General features: G+C 36.4%; 2 protein-coding genes across 10 annotated transcripts in view; both read left to right on the top strand.

Moving 5' to 3' along the window:
• LOC594323 (prominin-1-like) overlaps positions 1–20521 on the top strand; it is a 61024-nt gene that overhangs the window by 35487 nt on the left and 5016 nt on the right. For 2 of the 9 annotated variants that reach the window (XM_011665727.2, XM_011665728.2), the window contains exons 15-28: positions 459–559; positions 1052–1136; positions 1589–1735; positions 2163–2255; positions 4032–4121; positions 4637–4690; positions 5209–5289; positions 6179–6247; positions 6924–7013; positions 7559–7674; positions 8851–8874; positions 9206–9220; positions 9585–9617; positions 19683–19715. In XM_011665727.2, the coding sequence (XP_011664029.2) occupies positions 459–559; positions 1052–1136; positions 1589–1735; positions 2163–2255; positions 4032–4121; positions 4637–4690; positions 5209–5289; positions 6179–6247; positions 6924–7013; positions 7559–7674; positions 8851–8874; positions 9206–9220; positions 9585–9617; positions 19683–19715 (1031 nt within the window). Of the gene's footprint in view, positions 1–458; positions 560–1051; positions 1137–1588; positions 1736–2162; positions 2256–4031; positions 4122–4636; positions 4691–5208; positions 5290–6178; positions 6248–6923; positions 7014–7558; positions 7675–8850; positions 8875–9205; positions 9221–9578; positions 9618–19682; positions 19716–20521 lie in introns of all 9 variants that reach the window. The other 7 variants (XM_030985722.1, XM_011665730.2, XM_030985723.1 and 4 more) reach the window with 7 other exon arrangements.
• On the top strand, positions 10632–16621 carry LOC115924065. Its single transcript, XM_030985721.1, has 4 exons — positions 10632–12454; positions 12968–14648; positions 15137–15181; positions 15628–16621. Exons 1-4 carry the CDS (start codon positions 11472–11474, stop codon positions 16444–16446), a joined length of 3528 nt encoding a protein of 1175 aa, XP_030841581.1. The 5' UTR covers positions 10632–11471; the 3' UTR covers positions 16447–16621.

Below are 20521 nucleotides of genomic sequence, written 5' to 3'. Positions count from 1 at the left end.
CCTCCACCCTACTCAAAATATATTGTAGACATTATATTATTATTATTAGTCCTCTGAAGAAAAAAGATCCTCCTAAGTCATACATTTTTTTCATGACACGGGAGGGGCATGTTAAAGGCCCACTGCACTACTTGTAGCTACTTGCGCCCTCTATATAACAAACAATGCCTAATCGGTGACCATTGGTCCCCCATGATCCTCTTTTTCTTATGTTAACTGAGAGCTGAGTTGATGAGATAACCATCTGTCCAGTGACCTTGCAGGGCAGTCTAATCCCTCCTGTTAACTACGGCAGATAAGCTTTAAAACATGATGGCGGCTTCAGTCATCCGCCATGTTTGGGTTCAAATCCATGATCTTTGGTTCAACAGGCAGACATCCTACTCACTGAGGCAGCTCGTCTCCTCGTTTACATACATTGAAAAGTGTGTCATTTTTCTTGTTATTATCATGAACAGACGGTTGATAAATATGATGGAATCCTGGAAGATGGATACTACCTTGGCAATTTGGTCTTCCAAGACCCTTCTGTCCCTTTCCAGATTGGTGGATTCCTAGAGTAAGTATGGTTTTCTCTTTTAATGATGATAATTATAGTGGTAGTAATACTACTAGTAGAGGTGGTAGTTGTAGTGGTAGTGGTAGTGGTAGTGGTAGTGGTGGTAGTAGTAGTAGTGGTAGTGTTAGTGGTGGTAGTAGGGGTAGTAGTGGTAGTAGTAGAAGTAGAAGTAGGGGGTAGTAGTTTAGTAGTAGTAGGGGTTAGTAGTAGTAGTAGTAGTAGTAGCGGTTAGTAGTAGGGGTATTCGTGGTAGTGGTAGCGGTAGACGTAGAAGTCTTGTAAGTGATATGTGTAGTGGTAATGGTAGGGGTAAGGCTAATGATAGCTATAGTGGTACACTGTATTAGTAGTGGAAATTATTATATTATTAGCGGTGTTGTTGGTGGTAGCAATAGTAATAATGGTGGTGGTGGTGGTGAATACTTTTCCCCTTTTTTGCATTGAAAATCATCATCATTGAAATTAATTTCATTCATTGTTTTTTCTTTTCAGTGCCTGTGAGCAGAATGAGGCTGTCTACACTGCTTTCCTGCTAGAAAACCTTTTCAACATCACAGAGTTTACTGATATCTCCTCGGTGAGTTACCTTTAAAAAAAAAAACAATCTTACAGCTCAAGAGCTGATTTTGGTTTTTAGAAATATGACTGAACTTGATAACATGACATACATGTTAAATGTTTTGAATATTAGGCTTCCTCTGATAAGTTTTAATTTTTCTGACTCGTTTTCCATTATAAGATCAAGCAAGCGATCTTTGTCTACTGGGTGCACGCCAAAAGATTTCTTTAAAACAAGTTTCAATGTTGTTATTGTTGTGAATCATCTCCTTAACTGCTTTTATCCAATATCCATTACTTTATTCTTCTTTGCCGTGTACTTGTAATTAAATATCTTCAACATGTTATTTTAGTATCTCTCACTTTTTCTTCCTTTTCCTTTCTTCTTTTTCTTGCGCTTAGAAACATTGTATTTTATTAAGCGCTTTATAAATATAATGTATTATTATTATTATTATTATTATCCCACAGCAAATTCCCAATGTGGATGACCAGTTTGCCAATTTGACTGGAGACTTCAGCTCAGTGGAGATCCTAACGGACGACACCAGGCAGACCTTGATTGACTTCAGAGACTCGCCTGCAGATACCATTAATTGGACTTACTTTACTGATGAGGTAGGGTAGCCTCAAAAGGGCATTTACTATCTCATTGAATATTCATTAACCCGTAGCGATTTCAGAGGTTTCTAAAAGTTTGAATGAATGAACTTTTGCTCCTAAAAATGGCACCAATCATGTGTATCTTTACACTTTTTCATAATTAACAAAATGTGTTATAAAATAAAATGGACCAATGTTTAAATGAAAAAAGGGCTACATGAAATTGCGTATTTGGTCATGAAAATAGCGTTTAAATATAATCACTTTGCGTTGTCAATTTAGCAACTGCAATGATGATCTTTTTATTCAATCGTTCTTATTTGTGTATGTCACAATGTACTACAACAACATGGATTACAAATTATTGTTATCAGTATTTTTATTATCATCATTATTGTTATTATCATTATCATTATTACTATCGTTATTATTACCTCTGCAGTTGGCCAAAGTCTTGATCTATGACGCTGATGGCAATGTGGACAGTCTATCGTCCCTCATCACAGCTCTTGATACTGACGCAGCTGCAACTTCGGTAATTATTTTTGGCAGGGGGGTTTAAAGCCTGGTTCGAATAATACTTGGATGCTCTTGCACTTTCATTTTAATATTATTCACATCAGGGCCTGTGGCATACAACTTACCATTGATGGTAACTTTGACATCAATGGCAACTACCATGGTAACAGGGCTCAACAGCCAATAAAAATCAAGGTTTCCATGGTAGTTACCATTGATGGCAAAGTTACCACCAATGGTAAGTTTTATGCAAAAGGGCCAAGGCCTCTGAGCTGTGCAGGGAAATAGACATATTTTGCCTACTCTCGATGGCAACGTCAAGCCAGTCATGAAATAAATATGAGAAAGCAATTTCATTAAAATGAGACAATGATTTCATGTTGACTTAATTTTAGTTTATATGTTCATCTTCTACTTCTACTTCTACGACGATACTCAGCAGGATCCATAAGTCAGGATGTAGTGCTGAGGAATAAACTATCTAGTTCTTGGTCTAGATGCTGGGTGGAAGCGCTCCCTTGAAGCCAGGCCCTCCAGTGAAGTAGCGTTAAGGGTCAAGGGTCAAGCGTCAAGGGTTCTACTCTAAACTTATTTCAGTAATTGTATGGCACTTTGCCTTGTGTATTTGAGGCGCATTGTCTAAAACTAAAAGTTATATTTAAAGGTTTGCCTTTTTAAAATTAGATCTTGAGTCTATGTAGTCTATCTCTTAATATCTTTTCCGGTCCTTGAAGTGCCACACGGGATAGGCCCTAGGTCTACTTTGGCTGATTTGAATATTAACATGATTAGGAAAACAGGACATCCAAAAATCTTTTACTTCCATCTTTTACTTCGATCTAGTGGCAGAAGTATAGTATGTGATAAGCAGGTTGATATATGGCGCTCTGCAATCAGTGGACCTAATCTACCCCTTTTATAAAATGTATCAATCACCTACAAAATAATTTGTATAAAGCTTGAATGTACAAAATCGATCTCAAACTTTACTGGGCATTCTACAGGTTAACAGTTAAAGACATAATGATTGTTTAACAATGTTTCCAGTTTTACAAATCTAAGATGCAGGACCGTACTTGTTATCAGTGTCTGTGATATAGTGTAATATCGAAGCCCTAGCTAACAAAATTGCGCTTCAGAATGATCATTAAGTGCCTCAAAAAAGGACAAATCTTTGAGTGACCGGTTTTACCATACTTGTTTTCCCCATTAGACTGTAGTGTTAAAAAAAACGTTTGGAAAATGGTTTTTGAGATTTTGATTTCCAATCATAGATATCTTGATAATCAGATGGGCGATCGGCTTGTAAAAGTCACGGGGTTCCTGACTGACCTAAAGGTTTATAATTATGATTGCAGCATTAGCTAAATCAAGGGTTTAGTGTAGAATCTCAGATACCCAATCCAAAGATACCCAATCCTATTAAAGAGTATACAGAAAATAAAAGAATATGAAGAAAAAAAAGGGTAACAAATTACAGCACATGCGGAACCCAATTTTGACTTGGGTTCTGTATACGCCCCCTTGCTATGCAAGCATACACCTGCGTCAACTAGTCTACCCGGCCAACAAGTCATTTTGTTGTTTACTGAGAGTACATTTAAACTGCAATGTCTCTTTGTAGATAGTAATATTTGAAGCTCATAATTTGAATACAGTATAGTGACATGGAACCTTTTAAATTAAAAGCAAGACACTTGGAAGTTAGTATGCTTCTATGAATAAAGTGGATTTGTACTGTTGTCAATTTACACAGAACTTAACTCATATTTTGTCTTGTATCTTTATATAGAGTTCATCAGATGCAACGGCTCTCAATGATATCAGCGCCGATCTTCAGACTCTTCAAGATGATATCGTGGACGTTCTTCTCCAAGATGCGGTAAGCTAAGCTAAGCTAAGAGGAATTTGTTAACTTTTTTTAGTTGATTCTTATTGGAATGAGATCGATCACACATATGAACGTAACTATGGCCCCCTGTATTAAGTTATTGGAATGTGAGGAAACAGCAGTCAACTGGTTGATAGCAAAATAATGTATCTACTTATGGTCATTTGTCAGATACTTAGAACTTCAATTTTGTCTGACTGCCTTTTATTAAGCTTTGCAATAAAATCCCATACCTTTTTATCATAACAAATGTATCTGCTGTCAATGAATTATACATCATCATTATTATATGAGATTTTTTTTTTTCATTTTAGAATTTTCTTAATGAAGTAAAAGCAGCAAATACGATATAAAGAGTGGGATTAATCCAACCATTTAAAAATATATTGTAATACAAAATCAGGAAATTCATACTCATCTTTCAGCTTGTGATGATAAATCTTTTATTTTGAAGATACATGTACAAATCAATAAACAAACAAATCATTTTTTTTTTTCTTCAACAGTCCGACATAGCTTCGGAGATTGTCACGTTGACAGGATATACAGACGTTATTGATGTAAGTACATGCACTATGGGATAAATCTATCCACTGTTAATTCTGTATCTGTTACTCATTGATCTCCTAGAATAATACGTTGTGCTAAAAGTAGACTGTGGCAGTCCGCTGTGTGTTCTATTTCTCAAGCAAAGCGTGAAAGGGTTCATGTATGGAAGTCGAGCATGGTCATGATGATGATGATGATGATGATGCTTATGACGATGATGGCGATGACGATGACGATGGTGGTGGTGGCGGCGGCGGTGACGACGGCGACGACGATGATGATATGTATATTGACAACCCACTGAATGAAAATAATAAAAATGAAACTAAGAATTGCCAATTTGTACGCAAACACTCTGATTATAAATTCTCCACCAGTTCTCAATTGAGAGAAAATGTTAATATACAATAATAATGTTCTTGTTCTAACCAACACAATGTGCTACTTTGCAATGGCCTCAAAGGTTTGCATAAGTAGTTATATATATACCTCTCTTATAATGTATCTGTTTGTTTGTTTTTTCCTACAGACCAATGTGAATGACACCATTGCAAATGCAGAGACGGCTCAAGATTACATTGATAACAACGTGGGGACAGTTGTTCAAGCGGTAAGAACCAGATTGTTTTAAAGGAATAGCATCGTCTGGCTGCCAGAGGCAGGTCTGATATTACCCGATTTAAAATGGTTTCCCAATTTTTCCCTGATTATTATATTTTTTTTTCCCCAATTCTTTTGTTCTTCCTTATTTTCTCTATCCTTCCCTATTTTTTCCCCAATTTTCTTACTCAAAAGGGGGGAATGTTGTTAGGTGTCATTTTTCCCCCCCGAATCCTCTTTTTTTTTTACTCAAGGGGGGCGTGGTTGAGGGGAAAAAAAAAATTGTTTTAGTGCTCACTATCACCCCTGCAGAGGGCGCCGTTGAAAGTCTCCCTTGATGTTGACATGTTACATACATGTACAGTGCACAATCTGAGGAATACATGGTTAACCAACTTAACATGTGTGAGCATTGCTCATGAAAGAGCCTGGTTACAGTATGTTGGTTGATAATTGTTGTATCTGACTGCTAAGAAAGCATATATATGCTTGTTAGTAAGCAACCAGGGGACCGATGGCTTTAAGTCCTCTTGCGGGACTTGGTAATGAGGATTAAATGCCTTAACAAAGGGTATGAGCACATTGAATTGGTTTTGAACCCGGGACCCCTCGGTTACTAGACTACTGCTCTACCAATTGATCATTGATCATTTTTAATGAATAATAATGATTGATAATTTGTAATCAATGTTTAATAACTAAAACTAATTTTGAATAATCAATTGATAATTCGTAGTTCACAATTGATAAATAATTAATAATTGGTAATCAATAACTAGTTAATAACGAATGATTAAAAGTTGAATAAGTGGTAGTCAATAGTTAATAATCACTCATTAATAGTTCAAGATTACTACGTGTAACTTATGATAAATAATTTATTTGTTATCTTCTTGCAGTCTGTCGTCGATTACAGTGCCAGAGTTCTTGGTTACCCAGAGCAGTTTGTGACCTATGCTACAAACGAGGTAAGTCTGGTTTGCATTGTTCAAACAGTCAGAAACATGTGAAGAAATCAATGCAACATGGTTAAATAATTGAATATCTCGTAAAAAAAAACAATGTACTTAGCCAACCTTGATTTTCAAGTCACCTTGCATAACTGATTTGACAGGATCTAGAAGTTTTTTTTTAATTGTTCTTGATTGTTCTTGATTCTTCACCTAAAAATTTACCATTCTGTTGTTGCTTGCTTCATTCAGTATCTGTGAAAGTAGAATCTGCAAAACTGGTAACGAAGAGTATTTCTTCTTCTTCCTCCTCTTCCTCTTCCTCTTCCTCTTCCTCTTCCTCTTCTTCTTCTTCTTTTTCTTCTTCTTTTTCCCCTCTTCCTCCGCCTTTCTCCTTCTCTTTCTCTTCCTCTCCTCTTCCTTCTCTTCTTCCACCTTTCCTTTCTCTTTTTCTTTCTCCTCCTGCTCCTCCTCCTTCTTCAGAAGAAGAAGTGGTCATTCGGCCAAAAGTCAAGCTATGCTTAGTTTTAGTTTTTTGTTTCATCAATAATGAAAAAAAAAACATTTGGAACATACTGAAATCTGATGGTTTTATTACCAAATAAATGTTCCTTCATTGATGTTGGTATATGAATAAATAAATGAATTGGTAATTCAAAAAAAAATTGTAATCTTGCATTATACCTTTTTGTAGCTGGAAACCACGATTGGAGGTTGTCGTCCGGTTTATAACTTGTGGAATCAAGCAGTCAACACTCTCTGTATTGGAATACTTCGCTCATTTGTAAGTTTCAGCTATTTTTTTCATATTTAAAGATGTAGTTGAATGGATAACTATAAAAAAAGGTTTCAGTATGAGCTGTGGTTCTTTGGGGATGGAGATAGCAAAAAAAAAAAAAGTGGAATTAAGAAAATGTGTCTGTTTCTTTTCTTTACATGGTAAATGACTTCTAATTCTATTAACATGCTTAGATAATAGATTTTATGATATTAAGCTAATTAGTTTATTGCAATAGTAATGGATTTAGCGACATCATACTTTGAGATTTCACGCTTTTAGATATCTTTATTAGAATGTTTGTCCATCTTCTGATTGTGTTTGATGCAATTTAATTGTTTTTAAAATCTATTTATTTGTTGAATTCTTCTCTATTCAGAAAGGTCTATGGTTCACCTGTGGGATTATATTCGAAATAGTGTTCTTTGTTTTCAATTTTAATTTCATTTGTTGAAATCTTCTCTTTCCAGAATTTGTTTTTTGGTTCACTATGGAATTGTTTTTTAAACAGTGTTTACATGTATTTTTGTGTTTAATTCTACTCTGTTCAGAATGGTCTATGGTTCACTCTGGGCTGGTGTATCGTCTTCTTCATGCCTGCGCTTATCTTCGGTGTCAAGCTGGCCAAGTACTTCAGAACCATGGATACTTCTGATGGCTACAGCGAGTGAGTAATAGTAGTAATGATAACAATAATGATAATTTCAATTCAATTCAATTCAATAATGGTTTTATTAAAAAACAATGCCTCGCAGCCAAAATGCTGAATTGTGCATGTTTACATGTATACATGAGCTTCATTACATAACATTATATTTCATTTGTTACAATCATTCATTCAAACAGTATTGGTAACATTTAACAGTATTCATGTGTAGCATTTAAAACCAATCACTATATATTATTTACATTTTTAAAATCTATTAAACTTCACAATAGTAATAACAACAATTGATCAAAAGCTATACAATACATAACGTACAAATAAGTAAAAAGCTAATACTGAAATTATTGCACCTGTGTCTTTAACAATTCATATTCATGATTTTATAATTTTATTAATAATAATGAAAGAGGGTAATTATTATAATAGTAGTAGTAATGCTAGTAGTAGTAATAGTAGTAGTTGTAGTAATGATAATAATTTTATTAATAATAAATGATAACAATGATAATATTGATTACAATAATAATGATAGTGAAAATTATAATAATAATAAAGATAATGATAATAATAAAAATGTAGGTTAGAAAAAAGTAAGTAGAATTAGTAGTAGTAGTAGTAGTAGTAGTAGTAGAAGTGTTGTTTGTAGTGGTAGTGGTGTTAGTATTAGTAGTAGTAGAAGTAGTGGTAATAGTAGTATAAAAACGCTATCACAAACATTATATTTTGACAAATAGTCAGAATAATCTATTTTGACACAATCTGTCTTATTTTTTCATTCATTCTATTTTTCTTTAATAAATCCTGAACAGAAATTCTCTTTTTCTTTGAGTGCAATGTGTACTACATCCTCTCTGTCTGAATTTCAGGCACAATTTTTCTAGTTTACTATTCACAGTAATAACCAGAGGAGGCAGTTGGGTAGAATGCAGGCTACATGTACTGACAAGACAACCAAACAGGATATTATCTCCCGATACCAAAACAAAGAATAACAAATGAAATGTGTGTGTATGAAAATTAGTATTTTCCATCATCCGTACTTGAAATCGATCAAGGCTAAAAACTCTTTCGGCATCTGTCATGATGAAGATATTCTTATCGTGTTAGTTGCAACTACATGACTGTACAGTAATGAGTAATCTTTTCTTTCTTTCTTTTCCGTTCCTCGTGAAACAGTAATGATGACTTTGAGATGCAAGGGTGAGTAAATATTCAAGTTTTCTCTTTAAAATTCAGTTTATTTTATCTTGAATTGATAAGCGTCTTTTTAAAATGATTCCATATGGCTATACACAAAGTGAAAGTCGAATAAATGTTAAAAAGTTAGAAACCATCAGTTTTTGCTCTTCAGTGCGTTCTGTGACAGATACGGAACGTGATGCAAACAATACTTTCAATCGTAGATAGCTTTTATAGATACTAAACTAGCCCCTAGAGAACATAATCTGTATTCTGTGCAGTATTTTGTGTTTAATATGACAATGTATCTTTAAAAATATTTTCGCTTTCTTTTTCTTTTTTGAATTTACAGGCAGCAGCACTATGGGTGAGTTCATGAACCTAATTTACACTTTTTACTGATTGCTGACGATAAACAAGATTTAGATAGAAAGATTAACTCTTGTAATTTTAGTTGTAATCTTATGAAATAAGATAAAATCTTGTTCAACCAATATGATCCAAAAACAACAATTCTGTACAAAATAGTTGAATAATAAAGTGATGTTCATTTAGCTTGATAGTGGAAAGCAAATAACAACAAAAGGAAACAATTAATTGATGATTGGTAAACATTTGAAGTGGAGTTCGGGCCTATTTGCTCTGTATTTGGAATAGTAATATCTGAGAAATCAAACCTAGTTTGCTCGTATTGACTTCTAAAGTTCCCACACCTCTCTCCAACCCTACAGCAACAAAGTGGCCCCCACGACCGGGTACGCTGCGTAAGTCATGACTCTCAGTGTTTCGTGTGCCCTTTCCTGTCCCGCATGTATAGTCTAAACCCATGGATTGCTTTATTAACAGTGCATGTGTGGCTTTTGCAACCTGCCTTGTGATACTGCACCTGCGTACCATGTGTTAATCTAACAGTTTATTTTGATTTAGTGTTTGTTATTTTGCTGTGCACCCGTTTTTCCCTTTTCCGTTTGCTTTTATCCGAAGTTAAATATAAGGGAAGACAAATAGACAAATTTTTCAGTATATCACTGAATAAAATAGATATATGACCTTGTTCTCATTAAATCTGAGATGTATGACCCTACGTGTTATCAGTGTCTGTGGTACATGTATATTGTGTAATATTGAAGCCCTAAAAAAATTGTGATTCAAAAAGATCATGAAGTGCCTCAAAAAAGTAAAACATTTTGAGTGACCGGTTTTACGATACTCCTTTTCCCAAATAGACTGTAATGTTATAAAAACCGTTAGGAAATTTCGATTGCCAATCATAAATGTCTTGATAATCAGACAGGGGATCGGCTTGTAAAAGTCATGGGATTCCTAACTGACCTAACGATTATACATAATTGCAGCATGAGCTAAATACAGGATTTTGTTTATAGAATTGAGGCAAAGATACCCAATCCCCTTTAATATATGAGAGGTGATCAATGATAGTGTCTTCTCAAATCTACTACTATACACCTCGAAAGTTGTCATTCTTTAGGTTCAATCTTCTTTGGCAAGTTAGGGGGAGGGGGCACAACAATCTATTAAAATAATCTATGATGGCAAAGAGACATAGCTTAACCCTATTTTAACTGGGCTATTTCAGACCAACTTTTTACTGGGGGGGGGTCAATTTGACCCCCCCCCCCCCTAAGATCTCGGCTGTTTCACTGCCGATCGCCGCGAAATTTGCATACATGTCAAGTGAAGTGTATAGAATACTATGGTAATTTCAATTTTTTGAAAAATTCACTCATTTGCATATTTATGGTAATTTATGCGAATAAGGTCATCAAATTCACATTTTTGCCCATAAATCATACATTATCATACCTGCCAACCCTCCCGCATTTTCCGGGATATTCCGCATTTCTGGAATTTTAGGACCTTAAAATGCGGGAGATTCCGCATTTTGGAAATTTAAGCCAAATTGGGCTTGTATTACCATTTGCCGCGATTTGTGTAAGAGCTCTCGTATAGTATACTGTGTGTGTGTTGATGGCCGCGGAAGCTCATTTGGCTTGTAATGATGGTTTTGCAGCGTATTTGTGCCACTGATCTATAGCGTAGAGATCAGCATTATGTGTGTGTGTGTAGCGTTTGGCCTGGCATGTACGCTCCATACTTACACACACACACACACGCATACAAGCGAATACAGTACATGCACGCTTCACGTGCGATCGAGCTTGAGCGAGCGGCTTTGGTTCGACGTGTAATCGTGAATGGTTACTACACTCGCAAAAGTTTGTTAGTTTTACTTATATTAGTTATAATGTCTTCCAATCCCAAGGAATACGCTTGCTTGATGGATTCATGGAGTTTACCGTACCGTACTGACTTTTTAATTGTCTAATCCAGTATTTGGAAGAAGTGTGTTGGGACTTTGGTATACAGAGTGAACGCCCGCTGCAACGCGGTACCGGAGCTGAGTCAGTGCCAGTGGAGTGGGGCCCGGGCAGCGATGCGTACCGTACACATGGTATGTACTGTGTATAGTGTGATCGATGCATGTCAAATGTTGCCGGAGCTGTTATGGGGAATTATCAAACAATCGCTACACCGCTAACCTCCCTTCTCTATTCTAGTTATAGATCTAGATAGATCTATGCCGGTGAAAACTTAAAATGGCTGAATCAAAGGCAAAAAAGAAATTTTTGCAAAGTTTCAAGGATGATTATACATCACGTTTCCCATGCATCTCTTCATCAAATAAAGGCAAGCATTATGCATTTTGTAGAGTTTGTAGATGCGATTTAAAGATTGCACATGGTGGAGCAGGTGATATTTCAATACATCTTCGCTCAAAAAAGCACATTGAAAAAGAAGTAGCAGAAGAGAAGGCCAAAAACATTCCCAAAGAAGGACGAATTAACACGTTTTTCAGAAAAGAGGATTACTCAGTAATTAATGCCGAAGTGATGTTCACTGATTTCTTGGTTGAGCACAATATTCCACTTGCTGCTGCTGATCACAGTGGCCAATTATTTCGGAGAATGTTCCCAGATTCACGAATTGCAAAACAATACAACTGTGCAAGAACAAAAGCTTCGCATGTGGTGCAGAGTCTGGCTGCCGCAGACCGTGACACTCTGGTATCGCAAATGAAAAACTCTCGGTTCAGTCTGGCAACAGATGCCAGCACCGACATGGAGGCAATTAAACTCTATCCACTTGTAATTAAAACATTTGACGAGATGGAGGGAAAAGTGTTGTGTCAGCTGTTATCACTGAAAGAATCATCAGAGCGATCGACAGGCGAAAACATTTTTGGTATACTAGATCATGAACTCAAAACTCACAACATCTCGTGGACAAATTGTGTAAGCTTATCATCTGATAATGCCTCGGTAATGCTAGGAAAGCATAAAGGAGTGGCAGCGTATGCGAAAGAACAGAATGCCAATATTTTCATCGCGGGATGTTCGTGCCATTTGATACACTTAGCTGCACAGAAGGGCAGTCAGAAACTGAAGTTTCCGTTAGATGACTTGCTTGTGGATGTCTTCTATTACATCGATAAGAGTTCGTTGCGTCATCAGGCCATAATTCGGCTGCAGAAGGAACATGGTGTTGCTACAAAGAAAATCCTGAAACATGTCTCTACCAGGTGAGTCACATACTTAAAATTTTGATAGTGGTAGAGTTATAATCAATCCCCCCCCCCCCTCCCTTCTCCCTACACTTCCCTCTACCAAAAATGAAAATATAAAGCATAAATCGATACACATTTACTGAAGAAAATAGAGGTTTATCATAAAATTGTGCCTAATTCAAATTTGCTATCATGTCTAAACACTTTAAAAGAAAAGAACTACTTTTTGGCATGTGGGAAAACTCTTGGACTATGGTACAATTTTGAAAATTATATTTACAACCTAAACTACAAAGCACAAGTTAGGATTTATCGATCAAATTCCAGACTTGCTCAAGTTTGATCTTCCAGTTAATTATGTTAAGTGATAGTGATAAGAAATCTTGAATAAAGCTTATCCAAATAAAAAGTAAATGATATTATTGATATGTTTCTTAAATAACTTTATCTCTTTAAATGTTAGAGACATGTGCATTGGTACAATTAAACATACATGTATGCGCTGCTTTATTCATTTACTTCACTCAGATGGCTATCTTTGGGAAAAGTTCTAGACCGTCTTCTAGAAAATTGGTCTCCTCTTCTAGAGTTCTTCAAGGATGAGGCTACACCTAACGAGAGCAGAAAGAGGAAGGCCTCTGCAGCTGCTAATGGCAAGCAAGCCAAGAAAGTCAAGATGACGAACACCAAGCCTGTTTCAGCCGAGAGCATGTGCATGGCACGAAAACAACCTGCTTTAGCAAGTACATCCAAGAGTACTGCTGCTTCTACAAGTACATCCAAGAGAACTGCTGCTTCTACAAGTACATCCAAGAGTACTGCTGCTTCTACAAGTACATCCAAGAGAACTGCTGCTTCTACAAGTACATCCAAGAGTACTGCTGCTTCTACAAGTACATCCAAGAGTACTGCTGCTTCTACAAGTACATCCAAGAGAACTGCTGCTTCTACAAGTACATCCAAGAGTACTGCTGCTTCTACAAGTACATCCAAGAGTACTGCTGCTTCTACAAGTACATCCAAGAGTACTGCTGCTTCTACAAGTACATCCAAGAGTACTGCTGCTTCTACAAGTACATCCAAGAGTACTGCTGCTTCTACAAGTACATCCAAGAGTACTGCTGCTTCTACAAGTACATCCAAGAGTACTGCTGCTTCTACAAGTACATGTACATCCAAGAGTACTGCTGCTTCTACAAGTACATCCAAGAGTACTGCTGCTTCTACAAGTACATCCAAGAGAACTGCTGCTTCTACAAGTACATCCAAGAGTACTGCTGCTTCTACAAGTACATCCAAGAGAACTGCTGCTTCTACAAGTACATCCAAGAGTACTGCTGCTTCTACAAGTACATCCAAGAGTACTGCTGCTTCTACAAGTACATCCAAGAGAACTGCTGCTTCTACAAGTACATCCAAGAGTACTGCTGCTTCTACAAGTACATCCAAGAGTACTGCTGCTTCTACAAGTACATCCAAGAGTACTGCTGCTTCTACAAGTACATCCAAGAGTACTGCTGCTTCTACAAGTACATCCAAGAGTACTGCTGCTTCTACAAGTACATCCAAGAGTACTGCTGCTTCTAGAAGTACATGTACATCCAAGAGTACTGCTGCTTCTACAAGTACATCCAAGAGTACTGCTGCTTCTACAAGTACATCCAAGAGTACTGCTGCTTCTACAAGTACATCCAAGAGTACTGCTGCTTCTACAAGTACATCCAAGAGTACTGCTGCTTCTACAAGTACATCCAAGAGTACTGCTGCTTCTACAAGTACATCCAAGAGTACTGCTGCTTCTACAAGTACATCCAAGAGTACTGCTGCTTCTACAAGTACATCCAAGAGTACTGCTGCTTCTACAAGTACATCCAAGAGTACTGCTGCTTCTACAAGTACATCCAAGAGTACTGCTGCTTCTACAAGTACATCCAAGAGTACTGCTGCTTCTACAAGTACATCCAAGAGAACTACTACTCAGTTTGATATTACACAGTACTTATTCAGACAACAGGAGTTGGCTGAGAAGCACTCCAAATCAAAAACATCAACAAATGTATCCAGTGATACCTCTGTCAAGACATCTTCCCAGAATGACTCGCTACAAGGGAAAGCAGCCCGTATCTTCCAACAACTGAATGACCCCAATTGCAAGCTTCAAGCACTTTTTTTGCAGGCTTGCTTGCCAGCTTTCGATGGTGCAAATACTGTAAGTTACTCATTCAGTATTAGTACTTGTTTGAAGTTACATTTCTTAAATATCATTTGACTTTATAGTAATTCTTCCTGAATTTAACTACTTTAAGTACCTGTACACCTGTGAATGAAAAATCATCATTAATTTGTTCCTCGTTTTCATTTTACTTCCTCATTTTCATTTTACTTCATAAATTTGTTACAACTAACTACATGTAGTTTAAGAGTTGTGCAAGTAGCACCCCCAGCCTGTTTATCATTCATTCATATTTAAATAAGTTGTTGCATACATTGAAACAAAAGTAATACCCATGTACATTTGATGAAAATTCTGTTTTTGTGTGCATGCGTTACATATTGTTTTGTAACAAGACAGATCACTGAAAGACGTTCATAAATCATAAGTTCTACACAAATGTTTCTGTTAATATAACCATTTACTAATCTTGTTTGCATGCTTTATATTATTGTCATTTTGCATTTTTTTCTTTGATGATTTAGATGTATAATCTTGATGTTGCTGATTGTATCTCAGGTGCCTTAATGGTAATTATGAATATTTCAGAATGAATCTTTCTCATGAAGACACCAGATTTACATGACATGCATGTACCTTGATTTTCCTTTTTAAGCTATTTAGAAATTAAATTTTAATTTCAGTTATGAGTGTATCTATCTCATTATGTGCATTTGAATTATTCAAGTTGAGAATTATTACCTATATTCAGACACACAGTGTACACACCGTGTAGTGTAGGCCTGTTCTATACTGTACAAGGAGTAAGTTACACATAAATTTGAGGACATCATCATTCTAAAGATAAGATAAAAGAAATGACACTTATTGATTGTATTAAAAGAGAAGGGTTTAGTTGTGTTCAGATTAATTTTGATGATTGACATATCATTTCAATTCAGAATAAATAATTCATGTTAAAGCATTTATATTTCATGCTGGTCTTTTAATTTCACTTTTATTTTGTCCACAACAGGTACTACAAAGTGATGAACCATATATTCATCGAATACACAGAATACTGTTAGATCAGCTAGCATCACTGTTATCAAAATTTGTGAAACCTTCTGCAATTGTTGCTGCTGAAGACATTACCAAGCTAGACTTAGCAAATGAAGACAATCATAAAGACAATGAGGATATTCATATTGGTTTTGAATGTAGGCAGTTTCTCAAGGACAATGAAGACAAACTAGATGTTGCAACATTCTACACTTCTGCTAAGAACTTTTTGAGTGCTTCCTCATCATACATGATCCAGAAGTATGCATTTAATGATGATCTGCTGCTCAATGCAGAAGTGCTAGATATTTCAGCAAGGCTTCACAAGAAGTTCAGTTCTGTTGAGTACTTCATCAAAAGATTCAACCTGCTTCCCCTTGACAAAATGGACAAAGTTGAATCTGAATTCTTGAGCTATCAGATTGACAAAGATATTGTCAATATAGATATTGAAGATGGGAGAATTGATGAGAAATGGCACAAAATTGGACAGCTAAGAGACTTCTCAACAAATTGTCCAAAGTATGCTCTCCTGACTTCAGTTATGAAATGCATACTAGTAGTGTTCCACAGCAACAGTGATTGTGAACGCATCTTTTCAATTGTTGAAAAAAACAAAACTAAGCAAAGGGCTAGTTTAGGGACACCAACATTAGGTGCATTACTCATCCATAAGTTGGCAGTGCAGAGTAGGGGCAAGAAGTGTTTCTCCTCTGAATATTCCCCAGAAACACTCAAGGCAGCAAAGAGTGCAACTTATCAAGCCCTGTCAGGCCAATCTACACCCTTGTAATGGTCAGTAACAATTGTACAACTAGCAAGATGGGTTAATGGTTAGCCAGAGCCCGGCATTTCATTTCGTTTGTGCCATAATGCTTCAGTTTTCGGGGCGCTGCACCCTAACCCCCGCAAAGGCGCTGCCCCTGCTACATATTCTTAATTCTTATTTTCAAATGTTGGCAGGTATGCATTATTCATATTTAAGCATTCTTTTTCACTACATATACATGTATTTGTGAGATCATTTGAAATAATAATACAACAGAAAAAATTGGAAGAGCCAGGTTATTCCTTATGTTATCTCTTGTTTTGATACTTTCTTATGTATTTCATTGTTTTTTTACTCATGTATTTTATTGTTTTTGTTGTTTTTGTTGTTTTATACATTTTTAACTACAATTCAACTATTTTGACCCCAAAACAATCACCTAAACTTTAAACAAGACTAAATAACCAATGTTTTGTCTCTTTTTAGGAAATATGACATTTCCATATGTTTTGTACACAAATCACAAAAATGAGTGACTTTCGGGCTGACATGCGAAGACAAAAGATCATGTGACTTTGTAACTATACCTCAGATTTAAAAAAATATCGTTTTAAAAGATGCGTAAGACTCAAAAGAAAAAAGTCATGAAAGGAAAATTTTATATCTGCCGCGGTTTTGGAGTAGTCACAAAATTTCTACAGGGGGGGGGGGGGTCAAAATCGACCCCCCCCCCCAGTTCACGTAGGGTTAAGTACATTTATTCTGAACGAAACAGATCGCTGGAAGTTTGAAAGGAAATCATTATTGGGTTCGGATTTACCGTACTCATGTCCACTTCAAAATCAAAATAAACCATTGGTACCCCCTGAACATCCACCCCCTGGATAACCACCCCCTAGGACAACTACACCCCGGAAAACAACCTCCCGGACAACTAACCCCTAGGACAACTACCCCCTGGACAACTACCGCCCGGACAACCACCCCCCAGATAACTACCCCCTACGGCAACCATCCTCTAGGACAACTACGCCGGACAACTATCCTAGGGGGTAGCTGTCCGGGGGGTAGTTGTCTAGGGGGTAGTAGTCCCAGGGAGTAGTCGTCCTAGAGGGTGGTTGCCCTAGTGGATAGTTGTCCTAAGGGATAGTTGTCCTAGGGGGTGGTTGCCCTAGTGGGTAGTTGTCCCAGGAAGTAGTCGTCCTAGAGGGTGGTTGGCCTAGGGGTAGTTGTCCTAGGGGGTAGTTGACTGGGGGTGGTTATCCGGGCGGTGGTTGTCCAGTGGATAGGTGTCCGGATATTTAACCATTGCCATGTGAAATCCTCCCCTCTTCCGCTTCCCTACCCCACTGCAAAATGTTTTATACATAGCCTACATGTGAGATATGTATATATATATTTGTCATAATCGGAATATCAGGTACACTTGTTCAGCCATTTGTTAAGCTGTATCATTTGTCACTGTTATAGCTTTTGGGGTTTTTTTTGTTTTGTTTTTGTTGTTCAGCCATTTGTTGAAGGTACCATGTCCCATTTGCAGGCCAAAATAAATTAAAAGGTTAAAATTCAATGGCATTTAAAAGATATTACTAATTTAGAACTTCCCTAAAAACAGAAGGGCTTGAAATGTCTTTTTGTGGGAAAATAACGGCTGTTAGTTATCGAATTGAAATTTAGGGAATTCAATCCTTTTATTAATTAAATCAATTTAAATTTGGCCATTTCAAGAACTGGGTTATTGATGTAGACAAATGCTCATGTACCCTTTACAGCTCATTTATGGATGTTATTACAACAACAAAAAAGTCAATCAGTCACTCAATAGTGTCTGACAGTGAAGGCTAGAAAGTAAACAGGTTTCCTTGCAAAATTTGAATCCTAGGACACTGCTAACGTTTGAATTTCAAAGATAGGACATACGTGACATATTCATGATTCCTGCAAAGTCCTACAGTACCTTTAAGCTACCTTATATCATTTGTGGCTGTGGTTCTTGGGTTTTTGTTTTGTTTCTTATTAGCTTGTTATTATGGTGCATGTACATTGTGGGTGTTGATCTAAATAGAAATGTAAAAAGTATGACAGGTACTTCTCGGTTTCAATGCACAGATGAATGAACTATTATAAAGCATGCACTGTATGGTATAAACAAAAGGGAGGAAAAAACACAACATCAAGCTATGAATATATTTGGCAGTGATACATATTATATTCACAGAGGGAAACTGGTGTTTTTGCAGGCCTGACGATTACCCCATTTTTTTCCATTTTTTTTTCTTCCCGATTTTACCCTGATTTTCCAGACTTTCCCCTTATTTTCCTGATTTTTCCTGATTTTTTCCCTATTTGTTCCCAATTTTCTTACTCAAAAGGGGGGAATGTTGTTTAATAGAAGCCATTTTTTCCCCCCAATTTTTTTTTTTTTTTTTTTTTTTTTTTTTTAGGGTTTCAGTGCTCACTATCCCCCCTGTTTTGAAATTATTATGATGATTTTACATAGATTTGAATATATGTCTTGCTTCACATCTAATCAGAGGAAAGTCCACTAGTATGATATTCCCCATTTAGTTTATATAAATATACCGTAATAAAACTCACATACAAGTACAGAAATGTAAAAGGATATGCATTTTACGCTTTTGGCCTGTAGTGTATGACCATTATGCAGAGTGTGCCAGAAAAACACAATTGTGTTGGGAAATATAATTGGTGAAAGATTTGTTTAACTTTTGCCAAAATAAAATACACTTTTTGCATTCAAAGGCTCATCACGAACAAACCACTGTTAGAGAGGTATTATTCTCTCAATCACTTTTATAAAAAAAGAATGTTACAGTTTACATGTGTAGATATGCTGTGCTTCTCTAGTTCGGTCAAAGCTGGCCAAATAGACAACATTTCTTCACTCATAGACAAATTAGATGTGTATTTTCTAAATTAGAATTTAGAATTGATTGATTTGTGCTAATAAAGTGTTTTTTTCTCAAACCCTTCCCTACCTTCATTCTAAACTCTCTTTCACCCTAACCGCACTCTGAACTCATGTTTATCTTTGGATGCATGCCCGTGCCATCCAACGCACCCTCCCCACCCTTCACCGATGCCTGATTCCTGATTGGTTAACCCATTTGAACACTGACTCCTGATTGGTTAACCTGTTTGAACACTGTCACATGATTGGGTAACCCATTTGTACACTGACTCCTGATTGGTTAACCTGTTTGAATAATGATTCTTGATTGGCCAACATCTGTGTGCAGTGGGGAGAAGCCAAACTATCAAAACTATCACCGGTGAGAGATAAGCCTACGTGTAATTCCTTTTTAAAAAATGTTATTTGTTAACGTTCAACATTTTTCTTTGCATTTTTCTGTTTAAATCAGAAATTGTTAGGTCTAGTGGCAAACTGTGGCATGAAAAGGACCACTGTGAATACAAAAGGCATAATTGTTAACCCTGTTGGGGCATTTACAAGCTAGTGCACTGCCACAGTCAACTATTGTCACACATACAGTATATACAGTATCATATACGCCAAACAATGTCATATTCTGGGGTTTTGATCCCAGGGGAAAAGAGTTTAAAGTTTAATCACATATATTTGAATGACAATTTGAGTAGCCTCTTTGAGGGAGTAGGATGCATGTTTGAGTTCTAGATCCTAATAATATGGTTCTGCCTCTAGGCAATCAAATTGTGATTTTTTTTTTTTTTTTTTTTTTTTTTTTACAATTATGCCTTTTACATATTTTTACATGCCACTGACCATGGTAAAAAAAAACATTTTGAGATGTAAGCAAGCTCGCTGCCTTTGAATCTAATTATGCACACATTTTCAATAGTCTTTTTTCAGGTGCTATACAAATTTTGCAAACAATCACTAGGCTATAGAAGCATGCTTATGAAAAAATTTCCCCTTTGTCAAATTGAAGAAGGAAAACAAAATTATACAAATTATTTTTGAGCACGCAGAGATGTAGTGAAATAGAATTACTCGTACCACCCTATCCCCAAATGCATTAAATTTACTATTCACTATTCACATACCGGTATATGTAACATATCCATAGCTTCACCTTGCAATAGTTCATCCAAATCT

The sequence above is a fragment of the Strongylocentrotus purpuratus genome, unplaced genomic scaffold (assembly GCF_000002235.5).
Source record: "Strongylocentrotus purpuratus isolate Spur 01 unplaced genomic scaffold, Spur_5.0 spur5_scaffold_15, whole genome shotgun sequence".
NCBI classification, from domain to species: Eukaryota; Metazoa; Echinodermata; class Echinoidea; order Camarodonta; family Strongylocentrotidae; genus Strongylocentrotus; species Strongylocentrotus purpuratus.
This window is presented reverse-complemented; position numbering and strand designations above follow the sequence as displayed.

Bases quoted from the DNA above. Each gene is read 5' to 3' on its own strand.
- LOC115924065 (XM_030985721.1), top strand. From the start codon at position 11,472: ATGGCTGAATCAAAGGCAAAAAAGAAATTTTTGCAAAGTTTCAAGGAT. The intron at 12,455-12,967 runs GTGAGTCACATA...TACTTCACTCAG, and splicing joins CTGAAACATGTCTCTACCAG to ATGGCTATCTTTGGGAAAAG. The intron at 15,182-15,627 runs GTAATTATGAAT...TGTCCACAACAG, and splicing joins GTATCTCAGGTGCCTTAATG to GTACTACAAAGTGATGAACC.